This window comes from Vulpes vulpes, chromosome 11 (assembly GCF_048418805.1).
Source record: "Vulpes vulpes isolate BD-2025 chromosome 11, VulVul3, whole genome shotgun sequence".
Taxonomy (NCBI): Eukaryota; Metazoa; Chordata; class Mammalia; order Carnivora; family Canidae; genus Vulpes; species Vulpes vulpes.
In genome coordinates this window covers 17,359,381-17,379,619 of record NC_132790.1, presented here as the reverse complement: position 1 = coordinate 17,379,619, position 20,239 = coordinate 17,359,381, and the positions used below count along the sequence as shown (strand labels likewise).

General features: G+C 45.0%; 1 protein-coding gene, 1 long non-coding RNA gene and 1 pseudogene across 7 annotated transcripts in view; all 3 read right to left on the bottom strand.

Moving 5' to 3' along the window:
- Positions 1–9,664: 9,664 nt before the first annotated feature.
- LOC140594484 (cytochrome c oxidase subunit NDUFA4 pseudogene) lies at positions 9,665–10,231 on the bottom strand (annotated as a pseudogene).
- A 5,714-nt stretch (positions 10,232–15,945) lies between these two features.
- On the bottom strand, positions 15,946–17,006 carry LOC140594485 (uncharacterized). Its single transcript, XR_011995341.1, has 2 exons — positions 16,895–17,006; positions 15,946–16,220 (listed from the first exon to the last, which is right to left on the bottom strand). It is a non-coding gene; the product is annotated as an uncharacterized lncRNA (long non-coding RNA).
- Positions 17,007–17,028: 22 nt separating this feature from the next.
- The window catches only part of SCUBE2 (signal peptide, CUB domain and EGF like domain containing 2), a 66,635-nt gene continuing 63,424 nt past the window's right edge, over positions 17,029–20,239 (bottom strand). For all 6 annotated transcript variants that reach the window (XM_072727333.1, XM_072727330.1, XM_072727329.1 and 3 more), the window contains 2 exons: positions 18,021–18,100; positions 17,029–17,336 (listed from right to left, as the gene is read on the bottom strand). In XM_072727333.1, coding sequence (XP_072583434.1) covers positions 17,184–17,336; positions 18,021–18,100 — 233 coding nt within the window. In that variant the 3' untranslated portion in view covers positions 17,029–17,183. The remainder of the gene's footprint in view (positions 17,337–18,020; positions 18,101–20,239) is intronic.

Here is a 20,239-nt window from a genome sequence, read left to right as displayed (position 1 = left end):
CGTCTACAGCGCCCTTCAGAGTTGGGATGGCTCAGGATTTCTGCAACTTCAGGCCCGTCCCCACCCACCAGGCCACGTGACTGCGGGCCTGCTGGAGCTGGCTTTCCGGGGACCCCCCCCCCCCACCGCCCTTGGCTCAGGGCACCCCCGCATCCTCACTTGGGAGCGGGGGCGCAGGGCCGGCTGGAAGCCTGCGGGTCAGCCTCGGGCTGCGGAGTGGCGACAGTCCCGCCTCTGCGACGGCACGGAGTGCGGGCCCCACACCTGCTCTGCGGAACCCCTGACGGAAAAGCGAGGAGGTCTCAGCCGACACGTAAGGGTCACCGCGGGGGAGGGGCGTTCGCTCTTCTCTTCAGCTGGTTTCCAGGAGCAATGGGAACCGGGTTTTCTTTGAGTCCTTCCTACTCTCAAGCTATTCTTTTAAAAAATAATAAAAAACGTCATTTTTAAAAATTTTAATTTTTTTTTAAAAAAGATTTTATTTATTTATTCATGAGAGACACACACAGGCAGAGGGAGAAGCAGGCTCCATGCAGGGAGTCCGACGTGCGACTGCATCAGGAACTCCGAGATCATGCCCCCGGCTGAAGGCTGGAGGGAAACCGCTGAGCCACCCAGGGATCCCTAAAATTCTAATTTAAATTAATTTAAAGTTAACATATAGTATATTACCAGTTTCAGGATTAGACTTTAGTGATTCATCGGTTGTATAGAACACACAGTGCCCATTACATCAAGCGCTCTCCTTAATGCCCATCTCCCAGTTACCCCATCCCTCCACCCATCTCCCCTCCAGCAACCCTCAGTTTGTTTCCTACAGTTAAGAGTCTCTCATGATTTGCGTCCCTCTCTGTTTTCATCTTATTTTATTTTTCCTTCCCTTCCTCTGTGTTCATGTTTTGTTTCTTAAATTCCACATATGAGTGAAATCATGTGATATTTGTCTTTCTCTGACCTACTTATTTCACTTAGCATAATGCCCTCTAGTTCCATCCATGTCTTTGCAAATGGCAAGATTTCATTCTTTTTGATAGCTAAGTAATATTTCATTGTATATATACACAACATCTTTTTTATCCACTCATCTGTGGATGGACAGCTGGGCTCTTTCCATATTTTGGCTGTTGTGGACATTGCTGCTATAAACATTTGGGTGCATGTGCCCCTTTGAATCACTATTTTTGTTTTCTTTGGATAAATACCTAGTAGTGCAATTGCTGGGTTTGGGATAATTCTCTTTTCAACTATCTCCATACTGTTTTCCAGAGTGGCTGCACCAGTTTGCATGTAAGCCATTCTGATGGGTCCTTCAGGCTTCCTAGCTTCTGGCCTCTATGTTGTGACTTAATACAAACTGGGTTTCCATCCTGGAGACCACTAGCACTACCCTCTCCCACCTTGTGTCTCAGGAGGAGATATGAAGCAGAAAGATCAGTTCGCTGAAGAGAACCAACAAAAGTAACAATATTGACATTTACTGAGCCTTTGCTGTATGTGTCACATCCTGGCATAAACACTTAAAAATGCCACTTTTTATTGAATCCTGGCAATATTATGAGATGATATTATCCATTATCCCCATTTCATAGGCAAATACTTGAGACCCCCTAACTGGTCTCCTGAATGTTCTTTGGTTCCCTTTCAATCCATTGTTCTTTGCTGCCAGAGTAACCTTTTCAGACTACAAGTGTTATCATCTCACCTTTCAGTTTAAAGCACCACAAAAAATCTTTGTATTGCTCTTAATACCCACATTCTTTCATGGTCTATTCCCACTTGGCTCTCCAGTCTATATATTTCAGCCTCATGAGCCCTCTTCCAGTTCCATGGAGGAGCCATTCTTGCCAAATGGCCTACCTTGAATATCCTGTTCTCTACGTAGAATATCCCTTCTACCTCAGTAAACAGACCTCAGCTCCACTATTTATTTAGGGAAGCTTTCTCTGACCTCCCAGAGTGGATGAATTTTCCCTAAATATATGCTCTGCAACTCTCCTGGCCTTTCTTTCTTTCTTTCTTTCTTTCTTTCTTTCTTTCTTTCTTTCTTTCTTTTTTTCTTTCTTTCTTTCTTTCGTAATGGTGGGAGTGTTAGTGGGTGGTGAACATTTATCTCACTAATTGTAAAATCTGAGAAGGCAACTGAGTCTTCTTTTTTTTTTTTTTTTCTTACTATTAAATCCTTAGCACAGCTCTTACATGGTGGTCAAAAAACACTAGTGTTAAGTATGACAGTAACTTAAGGTCTTGCCCAAGGAAGGCAAGTGCTACAGCTAGAATTTTAAATCCACACTCTCTGCCCCCAGAATCTGTGCTGGATGTCACGGACCTGGAAGAACTGGGTTTCCCCCTGGAACCTGCTTCTTGCTCTCCATTCCTGTTTTCAACACTTGCCCTAGATTCACAGCTCAAAGACTGCTCGTGGGAAAATAAATCCACAAAACCAGAAGGCTGCTCACCTGGCTTCAAGAAAGTCCCCACCCTCCAGCCCCATTCATTGAGGGCAGGATCTCTTGGAGAGAGGGGCAAGAAGGGGATGGGATAGCAGCTCACCTTCCAGGCCTTTGGCACACTTCCAGCAGTGAACAACAGTGGCTGCCCTGGCCCCTTCTGTCCTGTAGCCTGGATTCCTGCCTGGTCACTCCTCCAGGCATGAGTCGCCCAGAGAATAGTGAAAGGCAGCCTTGCCTTGTCTCTCTAGGACAGGTACCTCTGAGCTCGCCAATACATCAAGGCAAGCCCAACAGCTAAAGCCCCTGGGGCTTAAGCTGGGACAGCTACTTTCCTCTGGGAGGAAGCCAGGCCGGCAGATTCCTGCTCCCCACTCCTCAGGCAATTCAGCTCAGCCTTGCAGCTTTTTTACTGAGGATGGCCCAGTGGAAGAAAGGGGCTCTTTTTATAATAAGATTCCCCCTCCCTCCGGGAACACCAGAAAGCTGAAAGTCTCTGATTGAACTGGGTTTGTCCATATCAAGTGTTGCTGAAAAGTAAACAGGGCTTTGGCTGGAGCTGGGGATCTTTTTGTGAATGCAGAGCTCTTTGCTGCAGTGAGATTTGTATTCTGCAATTGGATCTGTGGCCAAATCACAATTGATCCCCTTATCTCTTATCCCCTTATCTAAAGATCTTTGTCAGCCAGACTGATAACCATCACTGCTCTTAAGCATGGGTCAATGTGGTGAGGCTTGCCTGCATAGACACTGAATTTCTGCAAACTGCAGCCTAGCTGCTCCATTTGAGGAGCATCACCTCTGCTCAGTTTATCCAGTTTGTCCAAATAACTAGGAGAAAGTCACTTCCTGCCTCTAAGCCTCAGCTTCCGTATCTATAAAATGGATGCAGTGAGGTTACATATAAAATTGGGCTTTGTGAACTCTGGAGGGCTTTACTAGCAGAAAAGGTCATTATTAATTCTCCAAATACCCAACCTTCCCTGCCCTATTGACCTATCTTGGAAGAAATATAATATAGTTGTTAAAAGCACAGGTTTTGGAGTTTGACAGTAGGCTTGAGTTCCTGCTCTGCTATTAGCAGCTCCATGACTAGTGAATTTACTTCACCGTGGTGTTGTAGTTCCTCATCTTGAAAACGATGCTAGTAACATATCCATCTCTCAGGGCTGCTGTGAGGGTTAAGTAAAATGATATACATAACACATAGTGGCACGTGGTAATGCCATCATCACTGCTTGAGACAGACCCAGGAAAGCCTGCAGGTTGCTGAGTCCCAGAGTGGGCCCTGGCCCATGTCTGCTGCAAGCCTTTCTACAAAGCTGCAGGCAACGTGAGTCAGACCTGAGCATCTTACCCACCTCTCTGGAGCCAAGGCCTTCTGAGGCAGGGGCTGGCCGGCTCTCTTCCTGTCCCTGGTGCCTCTGGATTCTGAATTTACCATGTCAGGTGGTTTCTGTACTAAAGTTCTCTACATCCTGCCTTGGCTGTTATAGAGGATCAGTCCTTGAAAATTGTTCTAGACAAGCTGATGCTGTTTCAATCAGGATTTTATTTGTGTTGTTCTTAGGATAAGTGACAGAAGCCTTGTTGAAAATTTCTTAAGCAGAAGTGTAAACTTTTTGGTCCTCTTTTTAAAAAGTGCAAGGACAGGACATCTGGGTGGCTCAGCAGTTGGGCACCTGCCTTCAGCTCAGGTCATGATCCTGGAATCTGGGATCGAGTCCTCCATCAGGCTCCCTGCGAGGAGCCCACTTCTCCCTCTGCCTGTGTTTCCGCCCCCGCCCCCGTCTCTCATTAATAAATAAATAAATCTTAAAAAAACAAAGAAAAAGTAGTCTTTATTTTAAAAAAAGTACAAGGACTTCAGGCAAAGCTGGATCTGAGGGCTCAAATGACATCACTATAGGCAATGAGGTGATGCCACCGTAGGCAGGCTGTTCCTGTCTCTTAGCTGTCAGCAGTTCCCAGCTTACAGTCTGGGGTTCTCCCAGCACCCCTCCTTTGGGTCTTCAGCTAACTGGGAGACCTTTGAGGATGGAATACAGGATGAGTGCTGGGGCCAGGAGCCCAGGAGAGTAGATGAGAAGAGCAGAGGGAAAGAGAGATTGCCAATAAGTTTTTATCCCCCTCTCTTCCCACCCACATATATTTTGCTCTGACTTTGCCCTTGAGCACCCTTGGAAGTAATGGCCACTGCCCAGACCCCCCTTTGCTCACAACTCCCATCCTTACAGCTGCAGAGTCTGCTTTCTCCTCTGGTGCCCTCTGTACCACCCCCAGCTCCCTCTGTCAGGAAGATTATTCAAACAGCTGTCCACTGCAGGTACCATATGTGTGCCAGGATCTCTGGCTACACAGAGCCCATGATTTGGCACCCAGCCCTAAAGACTGTGTCTACTTTGGCAGGTTAAAGCAAAGATGAGATATTTCTGTCTTCTTCCTTCAGAGTGATTCCCAGCATCACTGAAGCCTCATAAAACAGGGCTGATGGCAGCCCTGCTGGTGTTTTCCAAAGTTGGCTGGGTCTTTTGGATTCATTCCTGTTCTCAATGATTTTGTTTCATTTCTTGGGATAAAGACAGGCTGTGACCTCAAATCAGACAGCAAAGAGGAGAGAAAGAGGGGAAAAAGAATCACAGTATCTAAAGCAAGAGTACCTAGGGGAAAGAGAGGAGTCTAGGCTTCGCTTTGAATCTGGCTCTGCCCCTTGCTCAATGTGGGACCTTGGTCAAACTACTGCAGCTCTTGGAGCCTCAGTTTACCCATCTGGCAGGGCTCTGTGTGGTTTAAATAAAATAACATGTAAAGCAGGGCCTGGCACAAAGTGAGCCCTTAATAAAATATGAATCATCTTCCCTCTCATTCTCCTCTCTAAAATAGTAGAGAACTTGGAGAAAGACCAGCCCTCCAGAGGCCACTGGAGAGCTCCTCAATCTTGAAACAGACCTCTGGAGATGGCAAGCTTCTCAGAATTCAGTCTCGGCCTGACCTTCCTGCTCTCAGACAAAGACGAAAAGCCTGCAGGACAGCTCACATTGGTTACCTCTGTCTGCCTCAGGCACATGGAAGGCTCCACTGCCTTTCCCCAAGGTAACTAGGTATGCTGCTTGGGTGTGACAGTGAGAGGTCAGTGGCCCGTGATGGGCAAGCCCTAGGCCAAATGGGGCGAATAGCGGCCGAGGGGCAAAGCACCCTGTGGAACATGTGGGAACTTGGATGTGTAGACATCTACATACCACACACACACACTTACACAACATTCTCTCTGACCTATTTTCACACAGCCCTGTGCTGCCCAGAGAGAAAAGTCATTTGTGATTATTTGCAAACTTTTTATTTGGAGACAATTTCAAATTTACAAAAAGTTACAAAGACAAAAACAATCCAAAGAATAGTTATATATCCTTTAACCAGATTATTAACACTTTACTCCATCTGCTGTATCATTTGCTTTTCCTCAACACAAACACATACACACACATTTTTTTTTCTGAACCATCTGAGGGTGAGTTACCTATATTATGATCGTTTACCACTAGTACTTGATTGTGAATTTTCTAAGAATAGGGATCTTTCTCTTACATAACCACTGTACAAACATCATAAATTTACACAGAAAACTTTTATCTAAACTACTGTTTACATTTCAGTTTTGTCAGTTGACCCAATAGTGTCCTTTATGACATATTCCCTCAAACAGGACCCAGCGTAGGGTCAGAGATTTTATTTGTTGCATTTCTCTAGCCTCCTTTCATCTGGAACATTTCCCTAGCTTTGTCTTTTATGACATTGACATTTTTGAAGTCTTCCATATCTTAGAAAAAACTGTTTTATTTTGATATAATTCATATGCTATACAAGTCACCCACTTAAAAGTGCACAATTCAGTGATTTTTAATATATTCACAGAACTATGAAAATATCCCTACATTAAATTTTAGAACACTTTCCAAAAGACGCTGTGTACTCAAGGAACACTGTAGTCCTTACCCATTTCCTCCCAAACTCTCCAATCCCGGGCAGCCTGTAATCTATAGGTTTTGTCTCTATGGACTGGCCTGTTCTGGGCACTTCAGATAACCAGGAACATACAATATTTGGTCTTTTACAACTGGCCTCTTTCATTTAGCGTAATGTTTTCAAGGTTCATATGTGTTATAGAGCTTCATTTCTTTTCATGGCCAAATCATATTCCATTATTTGGAATTATTTCCAATATTATCATATTTTGTTTATTCATTCATCAGCTGATAGGCTTTTGAGTGGTTCTAACTTTTGGCTATCAGGATTACTGTTGAAATGAGCTTTTGCGTACAAGTTTCTGTGAGGACATATGTGGAATTGCTGGGTCTTATGGTAACTCTATGGAGGGAAGAACAGACTTTTCCAAAGTGGCTGCACCATTTTACATCACTACCAGCAGTGGAAGGGTTCCAGTATCCCCACATCCTCACCAGCACTGGCTATTATCTGACTCTTCAATTATAGCTCTCTTAGTGGGTGTGAAATGGTATCTCATTGTGGTTTTTATTTGCATTTCCCTGATGGCTGATGGTGGTAAGCATCTTTTCATGTGTTTATTGGCCATTTGTTTATCTTCTTTGAAAAATATCTGTCCTGATCCTTTAGAACAAAGACAAGTTGTCTTTTTATTATTGAGCTGTAAGAGTTTTTTAAATATTCTAGCTGCAAGTCCCTTATAAGATTTATGATCCACGGGGATCCCTGGGTGGCTCAGCGGTTTGGCGCCTGCCTTTGGCCCAGGGTGCGATCCTGGAGTCCCGGGATTGAGTCCCGCGTCAGGCTCCCGGCATGGAGCCTGCTTATCCCTCCTCCTGAATCTCTGCCTCTCTTTCTCTCTATGCCTATCATAAATAAATAAATAAATCTTTAAAAAAAAAAGATTTATGATCCACAAAATTTTTTCCCCATTCTATTATGGGTTGCTTTTTCACTTTCTTGATGGTGTTCTTTGAAATACAAAAGTTTAAAAAAAAAAAAAAAAAGAAAAGAAATACAAAAGTTTTAAATTTCATTGGTGTGCCAGTTATTTTTCTACTCCTCTCCATTTATTTATTTATTTTTAAGATTTTATTTATTTATTCATGAGAGACACACACACACAGAGAGGCAGAGACATAGGCAGAGGGAGAAGCAGGCTCCATGCAGGGAGCCTGATGTGGGACTCAATCCTGGGACTCCAGGATCACGCCCTGGGCCAAAGGCAGGTGCTCATCCACTGAGCCACCCAGGGATCCGTACTCCTCCCCCTTTTAAAAGAGAGGAAAATATTCCTCACTTTGTATCTGAAGTTTCCTTATATTGAGATTGAAACTTTGCATTCTTGGCCTGAGTACTGTATAGATAATGTTGTTTTTCAGGGTATGTGGAGTCATATGATGTCCTTATGTCCTTTACTGAAGATGATAATTCTGATAATCTAATGAAAGTATTGCCTGATTCCTCCTCTGTATAATTACTAGATTTTTTTTCTCCCCCACTCATGATTTTTGAAAAGATGAAATTCTCTCTTTTCTAGACTATCTACACTCTATCAGCACGTTTGAGTTTGGTGCTTTCCCAGCCACATGCTACATGGTGGTCAGATCCAGCTTGGCCAGGCCTGTGACCTTAGGTCTCATCAGGGACTTTGTCCCACTGACTACGAGAGCTCACACAGATTCCTCATTGTTTCCTTTTGGGAAAGTTCACATCCTGGCCAAGTGAGGCTCTTGGTAGGCTTGATTTGCCTACAACCCTGAGTACTGCCTCTCTGAGTCAGAAGTTGGACGACTTCACCATGTTGGAAACATCAAACTTGAGATAAACATTTCAGGAGAATGTGTTATTCTGGGGTCGGCAAGATGTGCTGATGTCCCCACACATCAGGGGCTGAAGGTTGGAAATACAAAAGATGAAGCATTGACAGGCATCTGTGTGTGCGTGTGTGTGTGCCCGCGGTACTCCTGACCTGAGAAAAAACAGTCTTAGGAGATTGGAAAAGTGCACTTCACTTTCCCTGCTCAGGAAGATAAAGATTTTCAGAGGTCTTGTATGAGAACCCAAATCAGGCATTCTGGCCTTTCTTTCCTGCCTCAAGCTCTAAATCTTCTCTTCCTAGAACACATCCCACCAGAAAGCTTGTGACTAAAGGACTTTCTGTGTCAGTGAAATGGGAGATACTAGCAGAGTGTGAACCCATTTAAAAATATATCTTGGGGAACTCCTGGGTAGCTCAGCAGTTGGGCGCCTGCCTTCGGCTCAGGTCATGATCCCAGGATCTGGGATTGAATCCTACATTGGGCTCCCTGTGAGGAGCCTGCTTCTCCCTCTGCCTGTGTCTCTGCCTCTCTCTCAGTCTGTCTCTCATGAATATATATATATAAAAGATTTAGGCTGATCCTTGGGGTGGCTGCAGGGCCCAGGACAACTTCAGCAAGGTGACCAATAGCAGACATCCCCACTCATCTTGGCATCTGAAGTGGGTGTGGCATGTGGCCAGAGATTTGCTTGTGGAGTTGACCTAAGTCCTCTTTCTCCTGGCACTGACATGGCCAGAGCTCTAGGGCCCCAGCTCCTCCTGTCCACCCACTGAGCTAAGTCTCTTGACTCTGGGAGGTGCCCTGAGCTCTGACTGCCACATCCCATCCTCTTTTCTGTTGATGTTTCTTTTCTTTTTTTTTTTTTTTTAAAGATTTTATTTATTTACTAGTGAGAGACAGAGAGAGAGAGAGAGAGAGAGAGGCAGAGACACAAGCAGAGGGAGAAGCAGGCTCCATGCAGGGAGCCCAAAGCAGCACTCGATCCCGGGTCTCCAGGATCAGGCCCTGGGCTGAGGCAGCGCTAAACTGCTGAGCCACGCGAGCTGCCCATCTGTTGGTGTTTCTTGCCTTTACTTCTGAATATTAAAATAAACCCAGGAGATGTAAAAAAAAAAAAATGTATCTTGGATTTAACTTCTCAAGTCTGAAGAAGAGGAAGAGAATAATGATGATGATAATAGTTAACATTTCTTGAGCTCTTACTATATTCCCTGGAGTGTTTCAAGAGTTTTCCACGAGGAACTCATTTTTTTTCAAGTTTCAGATATTTATTATTCAGTGTAAACCCAACACAATACACCAACATGATTTCATGTATTTAGAGGGGAAATATTTCCTGGATAAGTGGGAAAATTGTGCAGATGGCTTCTGAAGACCTTCATTCTGAGCAGCTTTTTTTTTTTTAAGATTTTTATTTATTTATTCATGAGAGACAGACAGAGAGAGAGAGAGAGAGAAGCAAAGGGAGAAGCAGGCTCCATGCAGGAAGCCCGATGTGGGATTCAATCCCAGGACTCCAGGATCACGCCCTGGGCCGAAGGCAAGCACTAAACCACTGAGCCACCCAGGAATCCCTCTAAGCAGCTTTATAGTGAAACATTTCGTTTAGAAGTCTGGACCTTCTTTCTTCAGTTTGCTGTAATCTACATTCACTGAGTAAAACTTGTATTGATCATTGGAACCCAGATTGTTCCAGGGTTCTTGCTTATTCTTATCTCAACTGACATCTAGATTGAACAATGCCAAGCGCAAGACATACAGCACTGCTGTAGTACCTCCTGCCCCAATAAATACAAAGAATGAGATCAAGCTTGGATGCTTCTTGGCCTGACCGATGATCTGGCTTAACATGGTTACAGCAGAGGCCTCCTGTGCAGGAGAAGGAAAAACCAAGTGTCTGCAAGGCCCAGAACTAGGTAATGTCCCATAAGGAACTCATTTAATCTTCCCTCACAACAACCCTATCCAATCAGTTTATGTATCACATGAGGAAACTGAGGCAGAGAGAGGTAAAGTGACTTGTGCAAAGTCATACAATTATGAGGTGCCAGAGCTCGGATACAGATCCAGGTACCACAGAGGACATATTGGGAGTCTTGGAGAAAATGAGCATTAGGAAACATACTTGTAGAGAAATCTTTCACTAAGATCAACAGAGAGAATGCATTCTTAGAAAAATAGATTAGGAATTCTTGGAGGTGGATATTAGATAACTGATGCTGCTTTCTGATAACTGATGCCTCAGTTTCTTGTTGGAAGCCCTGAGTAAGGGTTTACCAAGCCTTTGATATTTGCACCCACATCACCTCAAACTCCAGCTTTGGTACCTATATGGTTGCCAAAGGCCGCCTTTCCCCAAGCCAGGTCACCCAGATCTAACTTCAGAGTTCTGGGCATGTGTTCTTTCTTGCTTTGCCACTATTACCATCTTGCTGTATCATTCACGGTTTTATATGATGGACAGGTACCATGCACATATGCTGGCAGTGTGTGACAATGACCAGTTTGTGGTCACACAGTAAGCTGGCCCCAAGGCTGCAGAGGGCTGAACACAGCAGGCCTGGCCAGGGTTTACCACAAGCTCATACTCTTTAACTCCCACACTGTCCTTTTGGCTATGGTCATGCCAGTCACACATTGCTGGGCTCTCTTCCTGCCCGGGGCGTCGGTTCCATTTCCTGCTCAGCAGCTACTAATTTTTCTTCAACCACAAAGTGTGTATAATAAAGCATAGCCAGCACCAAAGCTCAGATTTAAGGTAGGTTTGTATTTCTGCTTTTTGCACTGTGTAGGGAAAAGACAGAAAACTCTAGACTGTGCCTCAGAGTTATTCTTCAGTCATAGGATAAACTATTGGATGAGAGGATGGTCCAAGTAAGGGAATGTGGTAGCTCATGAAACTAACTACATGTGCTGAAACATGTCACAAGATTACAGTTTGGGAAGTCTCCCCCCCTCATTCTTTCAACTTTTCCCTCTTAGCAATATATATCCAACTCTGCATGGTGCCTAGACCATTGCAATGAATGGATGAATGCACAGGGTGTGGGTGGGTATGTGGGTGTGTTGGGACGTGATTCAGAGCACTGTTGATAGTTTGAAAAGACCCAAATCGATGGCTTCCCACCTGGTCATTAGTCATTAGGCCAGGCAGAAAGAATGAAAAGATCTAAACGGATCTATTCGGAGGGCGGTATTAAACAACGTGCAGTCAGTTGTCAAACCACAACCCCAGTCCACAAACCTCACAGGTAAGTAACATTTCCCCTTGAATTGTAGCCATTTAAGCTCCAAAGCAGGGGGATGACAGAGATGCACATCTATTCCATTTATAACCAGTAGGTGGCACCTGTTTCAGGAATTGCAAAATAGGTTGTTCATAACTTGGAGCTCTGGTCAGCCTAGCCCCAGATGAAATGTCAAGTGCTTGCTGGGTGGGTAGTGGAGCTTGCCAAGGGCCAATGCTGCCAGGGTAGGTTTGAGGAGCCAGTGCCCCAGGAGAGGCCTGGATTCATGACTGCAACAATGAGCTCAGCCTACCTAAAATAGCAACTCCCTCTCACTACCGACTCATCCTCTATCATTTTGCCCTTTACTTTCTTTAAACATTTATCACACATGACTTTACAATTTATGTTTATTTGTTTATTTTCTGTCTCCCACCATAAGAATCTAAACTCCACAAGAGCAAAGACTTTATTTTGCTCCCTACGGTACAACCTGCTCTTACAGTAGGTACTCAAGAAATATATTGGATAAATGAATAAGTGAGCGAACACATGACAACAAACTATTAGTAACCAAGGTCTGTGGTTGCATTCCCTTAATGAGATACTCTGAAAACCAAATAATGCTGTTATTGTCATTGTAGTCAGTGAATTTGTGTCCCTTTTATTCAGCTAAAGCAACCTGCCTGAGAATTAGAGTGGTTTCATTTTTTAAATCTATCTTGATCCTACTGTGCTCTCTGGGAAGTGATCCCTCCTTGTCAGGAGCAGCCTTGCTGGGTCATCAGACCCCTAAGCGTGGTCTTCTGCAGGCTGATCAGGACTGCCTGAGGGGAGAAGGAAGCTGGGAACGACAAATACTCAGGACACTCAAACTGGGTTCACAGTCCCCTGGAGTAAACGATGCTACAGAAAGGAAGCCTCACCAAGCTTCAAATTTCCTATGCATGGGCCACTCATGGCTACATTTAGGACCTGAATATGGGAGGATGGCTTGCCTAGCAAGAAGGCCGTAGATAACAAGCCTCCCTGAGCTTGGTGAGAAACTACTTTAGTCTTCATCTAATCCATTTGCCTCCCAAATACTGGCTAAGAGTGATGCAGACTTGGGTAAGGCTCTCAGGACCCATCCTGCTGCATAAAAGGAAGCAGAGATGCTGACAGCCCTAGTAAGAGGCATCCCTTCTGGACTGAGGAGAAGGATCAAGCCTGAGCTTGGTGTGGGTGCCTGTGTTTCCCGGCACACTGGCCCATCAGTGGTAGTAGCCTGCAGCCAGCAACAGCCCTAGTGCTCTCCCCATAAAGGTTTCTGCCTGAGGGCAAGCGAGTCCTTGCTTTGTGCTGTGCAGCAACAATCTTTCCCAAATTACCACATGACAATTTTAAAATCACCTGCAAACCTAAATCCAGTGAATGCCTACAGACAACACACTTAACAGCTCAGAGAATGATTCAGAGGAAGCAATTTTCCACAGTGAAGATAATCATCTGGTAGTGTGAAAAGGCAAACACTCTTTTATTAGCATTGGAAACTCAAGGGAAATGTTGCTAAATCCATAAATGCAGCACTTGAGTAAATGCTCAAGAACAATATCCACAGCTGGAAGGAAGGACCTGTACAGATTCCAATTCCCCTCAGAGTCCTCTCACAGAATGTGCTCTCTTGGAGGGCAGGGAAAACTCAGCTCTGACCTCTTCCTGTTTACCGAACAATCAGCTCCTCCAGTCCTGCCCTGAGCCCACACGGGGAATCCCAGAATTCAGAGATCCCATCCTTGGTCCTCTTGATGTACACACTTGGCCCAGGTGACCTCAACCTCATGCCTCAGGTCTTTATTCTGTGACACTAAAATTCATATTCTGGTGCTGACCTCTTTTGGGACTTCATAAGATCAATTGCCTCTCTGAACTCTCAGTTTGGAATCCTGAACAGGGACCTCAGACTAGAAATGGCCGAAACTAAGCTCTTGGTCATCAATCCTTTTCCAGTATCTTATTATTGCATAAGAAATCACCCCAGGGATTCCTGGGTGACTCAGTGGTTGAGTTTCTGCCTTGGGCTCAGGTCATGATCCCAGGGTCTTGGGATCAAGTCCCTCATCGGGCTCCCCACATGAAGCCTGCTTCTTTCCTCTGTTTCTATGTTTCTGCCTCTCTGTGTGTCTCTCATGAATAAATAAAAATAAAATCTTTAAAAAGAAGAAAAAGAAATCACCCCAAAACCTAGTAGCCTAAATCAACAACAATCATCAATGTTGCTCACGAGTCTGCAATTTTGGTGTGGCTCAACAGGGATGGGTCTGTGAGGTATACCAGCTGGGGAGCTCACTGTGGGGCCAGGGGTTCCACTCCCACAATGGCTCACTCACATAGCTAGCAAGTTTTACTCGCTGTCACCTGGAAGCATAGCTGGGGTACGGGTGGGGGGCCTTGGTTGCTCCCGGCATGGCTGCTCCACAGGCTGCACTGGCTTTCTCAGCAGTGATTGAGTTCCTGGCGTGGGCAAAAGAGGTGCAAAATGCCAGGGTCTAGAGTCCTGGGCCCAGAAACTGGTAAAATGTTATTTCTTCCACACTGTGTTAGGCAAGCAGTCACAGAGCCCACATTTAAGGGGAGGGGGGAAAAGACCATCAACTTTACATGGAAGCAGTATTAAAGAGTTTGTGGACCTGTTTTACAACTGTCACATGTCCCAAGCCCTCTCTTCCTGTGGTCTCCTCCAGCCACCAGTTGCTCAGGCAACTAGGCCTCCTTGGTTGCTGCTCCTCCCTTCCCTTCCGTCTAATCCTCATGCAAATTTTTGACTGCCCCAAAACAGATCCAGAAACTTTCTTCCCTTCTACAACCTTACCCCAGAAAACCTCATCTCCCACCTGGATGGCTGTTTGGTTGGTTACAATCATTGGCCAAAGGCTCTCTGCTTCCATGCCTTTTTCCAGAATCTATTCATACAGTAACCAGAACTATTTTTTAAAAACATAGATCATCCCACTCCTCTGCCTAAACCTTCTGAAAGCTTTACAACATATTTAGAATGAAACTTGAAACTCTTATTCTGGATTCCAGAGCCTGATGTGCTCTGGCCCCTATCCAGTCCCTTGGCCTCATCTTGTCCCACTCCCTTCTCACTGGACGGTGACCACACACACACTGGCTCTGGCCTGCCAGCCTTTGCACTTGGCTTCCCTCTATCTGGAGTGCTCTTCCCCTTGACTGTTCCAAGGCTGGTTCCTTCTGGCCATTTTTAGTTTGAAATGTCATTTCCCCAGAGAGGCCATCCACAATTGATCATTCTAAAGTGGTGACGCAGTCATCTGTCACATTAACCTACTACGTAACACTTAAGGCTAGCTGATGCTTTTTGTGGTGACTTATTGATTCCTCGGCTGTCTCCTCCCTCTAAAACATAAGTACCATGAGAGTAGGGACTCCGTGTCTTGTCACTGTGCATCCCTAGGGCCTAGAACAGTGCCTGGCACATAGCAGAGGTTCGATAAATATTTATTGATTTAGTAGGTAGTAACACTAGCCGCAGGCAAGCAGTCTTCCACAGCATTTCTTGGGGTCGTTAGCAGGGATAGAGAGGAAGGTTGGGGGGCCTCGGCTGCTTATGCTTATCCCGGGAGCTCAGCGCTGGGGTGGGCCTGCTCCTGGAGGGTGCCTCACAGAAACAACGTTTATGCGGCCTGGTTCCACCCCCCAGTATATCTCCGTCCCTAGCTTTCCTGTAACACCAGCCATACAGAACTACATGGTCATGAGCACAAAGTTAGCAATGTGCTTGGACAGGATGGCACAGTTCACTTACCTCACCTTCACATCGGGCAGGTCACTGACTCAGGTTGTATTGCATTTGAACTTTCATTTTATGATTAGACTCAGAAATGTAGGCAAAGTTCTGATATGACAAATTCTAAGTGCTTATTTTGATTTTTTTTTTTTAATGAAGATGTTTAAATTTTTGAAAAATTTGGAGATGAAGGGGGCACCTGGGTGGCTCAGTGGTTGCGCATCTGCCTTGGGCTCAGGTTGTCATCCAGGGGTCCTGGGATTGAGTCCTGCATCAGGCTCCCTGTGGGGAGCCTGCTTCTCTCTCTGCCTATGTCTCTACCTCTCTTTCTGTGTGTCTCTCCTGAATAAATAAATATCTTAAAAAAAAAAAAGAAATTTGGAGATGGGTATTCAGGACCTATCTAAAAGAAGAAAAGTTTGATTAGGGTTTTTTTTTTTTTTCTTTTTAAATTAATGTTATGGATAGGTTAAAAAGAAACTGAGGTGAAAAGTGAGTTCAATAACAAAATAGCCTTTGTTTTCTTTAAAAATACTTGTTAGCCACCTTTTTAGTACTTTGGTATAAAGAGTTGTGTGTCCAGAGTCAGGGTGTCCCTAAAGTAATAAAATACTAGAGGTGTGTGCAGTCAGCCCATTCAGGGAAGTGGCAGCTTGTTTCATAGGAGTCTTTTTTATTCACTGTAATGAGATTTTTGCCTGGGGATCAAAATTTTTAAAAATGAAATGATACTGAAAATTCCAAGTTCTGTGGGAGAAAGTGATTGTGAAGCCCCACTGTGCCAATCAAAAGCTGATTCTGAGCACCCAGAGACCAGGAGACCAGGATCTGCGTAGCTGCTTCTGGTGGGCAGCGTGATGACCAAGAGAAGGAGCCCACCTGGCCTTGAGTGGTGCCGCTCACGTCCTCAGAGCCGAGTCAACGTCTGACCCTGGAGAGTGGATGAGGAAGGCAGACGTGCCAGTCTGGCCTGCACCGGGTGCCCCTGGCCCTCTGACACCTATGGAGGCAAGCCCACAGGGAAGCAGGACCCTTGGCAGTACTGACTGAGGGCTTGTGAGTCAGTCCTTGTCATGAGGGTGATGATTCTCATCCACCAAGGAGATGGCATCCGCCCTGATCTCTCCAGGCCCCAGGGCAGCACCCAGCAGAGTGTCAGAAGCACAGCCGCAGGGGCTCAAGGCAGCGGGGTGCATTTGCTGCAGAGCCCAAGCTGGCAGCGAGGAAGGCCATCCCTAAAGCTACATTATTATGTACTTAGTTTTTATCTTTTTATTTCTAATTCTTTCCTCTTTAAGTACTTTTTTTTTTTTTTTTTAAATGATTGCTGCTTAGAACCCAAGCTCCTGGAATCAGACTTAGGTCACATAGGCTGGAGGAGGCTGTGGGGCAATGGAATCCTCCCAGGTTTCCCGGGGCTCGCCCTCCGCACCTCCCTCCCTCCCTCCTTTCCAGCTCTGTCCGGTCACAGCCTGGGTACAGAGGGCTCCGTTGGGGCTGGGAGCTGGGCAGGAGGAAACTGAAATTTCAGACGAGGAACCCCTTCTGTGTCCTCCATTCCACTGTGAGGAGGAGTGAGAACCAGGAAGGACAGGTGAGTCTCACCTGAGCTGACTAAAGTCCAGCTCAGCCAGCCCTTGACGCATCCAAGACATCTGCCCCCAGCAGTGAGATGCAGTGGGACTCACCGCCATTCTCAGTCCACGTCTACAATGCTGGGAAAGAAAAACCAAGTTCAATTTACCAAAATATCTGTATTATCTATAAAAGTTGAACTCTAGTGGGTCACTGCTCCCAGAGACAGCGATATCCAACCATGTTGGCTGCAGAGGCAGACGGCTGCGTCCCTGCAGCACTCGGGTGGAACGTGGCACTAAGTGGCACGGGAGTGGGCTCATTTGTAAGGCCTCAAGAACCTGGACACTTTGGAACGGAGCAATCGGATGAAGGACCTTGGAAACATCTCCCGGGATTCCTGGGCTGTGTACTTGAAATAGTTCTGGGGGTGGGCCAGGACGTCAAACAGGGCCTTGATCAGCTTCTTATCCTAAAAAGAATAGAAGTTGTGGTACTGGGCCAAAATACTTCAACATTCCAACATTTGGCCAATGGAACTATAGTGGATCCAGCCTTGAACTGTGTAGGTGGATTAGCCAAAAACCACTTTGTGAAAATTGTTTCCTCTGATTTTTATCTTTTCTCCAGTTTTTATTTTCCCTAATTACCTACAAAAAACATGTATTACTTTCATAAAGGAAAAGCTGACATATAAACAACAGTTTTCTTTTTCTAAACCAGATGAGATGCAACACTGGAACCTGGGGAGTATTTATATGGTTGGTGAAATGGCCAGTGTCTGATGATTACTTAAAAGTATCTAAAATTTGGTGAACTTTAGGCTGGAAGGATAAACAAGGAGCCAAAAGATCTTCAGCTATTTGGAGAATCAATATGGAAACATAATTTGCCACTGGCGTGGATTTATGATCCAAGTTTCCTACTGTTCTTCCACACATTTCCAAATGTAAAAAGAATACAACTTCACTTGACAATACTGAAGACAGCCACCTGAATTTTTTTTTTTAATAAAGTATGGTAAAGATATAAACCTCAGCCCAGAGCAGGCCTGGTGTCTGACCGATGGCCACATGGAGCAAGAGGAAAACCTTCCTCTAGTGGTGCCAGGAGCTCCTTGGGTGATGGGTGACCATTACCTTGGCTGTGTGCTCACCTTTAGTATTTCCTGATGGTTCTCAGATGCATAGAGCCTGCCGTCTCGAACTATGTCTTCAATGAGTTCCTGGTAATCCTCTGTTGGAATAAAGGACATAACAGACATTCAGAGGGTTTCATTATTTCCAAACTCACTCTTTCTTTCATTTTGAAATAAGGTTCTGAGAAATGCCCCTTCTGCAGCTGTTCTCAGAACAATGACCACTATGATACCGAGGAGGCTATCAGAAGAGAACTTCCACAGACTCCCACCACCACATCCTCTCACCTACCAGCCTCTGCACCCATCTCTTCTGTTTCATATTTCCTCAGATGAACCCTCTGTGCATTTGGTCAAGGCCCTTCCTCTACTTAGTCCACTGGCTCCATCTTCTCTCACCAAGGCAAGGGCATCGTTCCAGTAATTCTGCCCTTTCTTTGTGACATGATGACACTTTCTTGCCCTCTTGGGCCTTCCCATCAGCATGTAAACATGCTATTATGTCTCCGATCCAAAAAGAGTCCCTCCCTTGACCTCATTTCTCCCTCTAGCTGCCATCCTACATTTCTGCCCCCTTTATTGAGAAACGACTCAAAAGAATTGTCAACACTCCCTGTCTCTGGTCATTCCTCCTTCTTGATCCACTTCCTCGCTCAGCTTCCAGGATATGACACTCTTTGGTTTTCCTCCTATCTCACTGGTTGCTTCGTCTGAGACTCCTTTGCTTTTCTTCCTCCTCTCCCTGACCTCTTACTGTAGGAGGGACCCAGGGCTCAGTGCTTGGTTCTCATTTCTTCTATCTATACTCACTCCCTGTGAGCTCATCCAGGCCTGTGGCTTTTTTCTCCTCTACTTTTCTCCCTTCTGTCCTCCTCCCTTTCTTCTCTCTGCCCATGTATTGTGTAAAACAATCAAGCTTCTTACCCACCAGGCAAGACTCTTCTTTTTTTTGGATGGGGGTGGGGTGGGGAGAATTTGGCTGGTTGGAGAGGGAAGAAAGCTATGTTCATTTTCTTATTAATAATTTTTGGTCCTGATGTACACATTAAATGCAATGCACATCATGTAAGCTGTCTCCAAATCTAAATCCCCACCTTTCAGAGTCTAGTCTATTTCCTACAGTCATAATTCAAACCAAGCATATGCAAAACACAGTCTTTTCCAAATTCCAGGCTGAAAAGAATGCCTCTTTATATGCATATCATGTGCAACAAAACCAAACAAATCATAAGAACATCACTAGAATTGTGTGGGAAGAGTCCTCGAAAAAGTTTCTACTCAGTCAAGTGATGGTACAGGGAAATTCATTAGCTATTTATTAACTGTCGTATAGTTCTTATAATTACTAATTTAAAACATGTACATACAACCTCACTGGTACTCTATTCATGTGGTATCTTCCTTCTTATTCTTTTAGTTTAAGGAATATAAAATCTGAGTAAGGGTACTTATTGTTTATCTTGAATTCCTCTGCTGCAGAGCGTCTTCCTTAGAACACTAGCTCCTTTGGATGATGGGTGTTCACCACTAAGAACACCAGTTGTTGTGCTGTGTTCTGGTGTAAGAGAGAACTAAAGAGCTGTTTGCTGCTACAGCAAATGCTTTCAGACTGCTGTCTTTGAAAACTATTCCCTCCACTATTAAGAACTGTTCTGTTTTGTCACTTGCTACAACTGTCATGAGAAAAGTGTTGTAGGTAAGAACTCAGGCCCTGGAGTCGTGGAGACCTCTGCAATGTTGTCCTCCTGTGACCTCAGGTCAGGTGTCTAAGTTAATCTCTAAGCCTGAGTGGCCTTGTCTGTAGAATCAGCAAATTATCATGTGTACTTCATGGGCAATTGTGAGGAATGTGCCATGTAAAGGCACTTAGCACATGCCTGGTACTCAGTACGCGTACTCAGTATATGTTAGGCACGACTACAACTCTCCCCATCGTCCAGTGGTAAGTGAGCCAGTCTGTAGCAGCTTCACCTGCACCCTTTCTTTTTAAAAAAGATTTATTTGAGAGAGAGAGCGAGCAAGCATAAGTGGGGTGTAGGGAGGAGCAGAGGGAGAGGGAAACAGAATCCTCAAGCAGACTCCCCACTAAGCAAGGAGCTAAGCTTGATCCCAGGCCCCTGAAATCATGATCTGAGCCAAAATCAAGAGTCAGCTGCTTAACCGAGCCCCCATGCACCCTAGTACCTACCCGTTCTAAATGTGATTTCTATTCTTCCAAGCTTAGAAACCAGGTATCA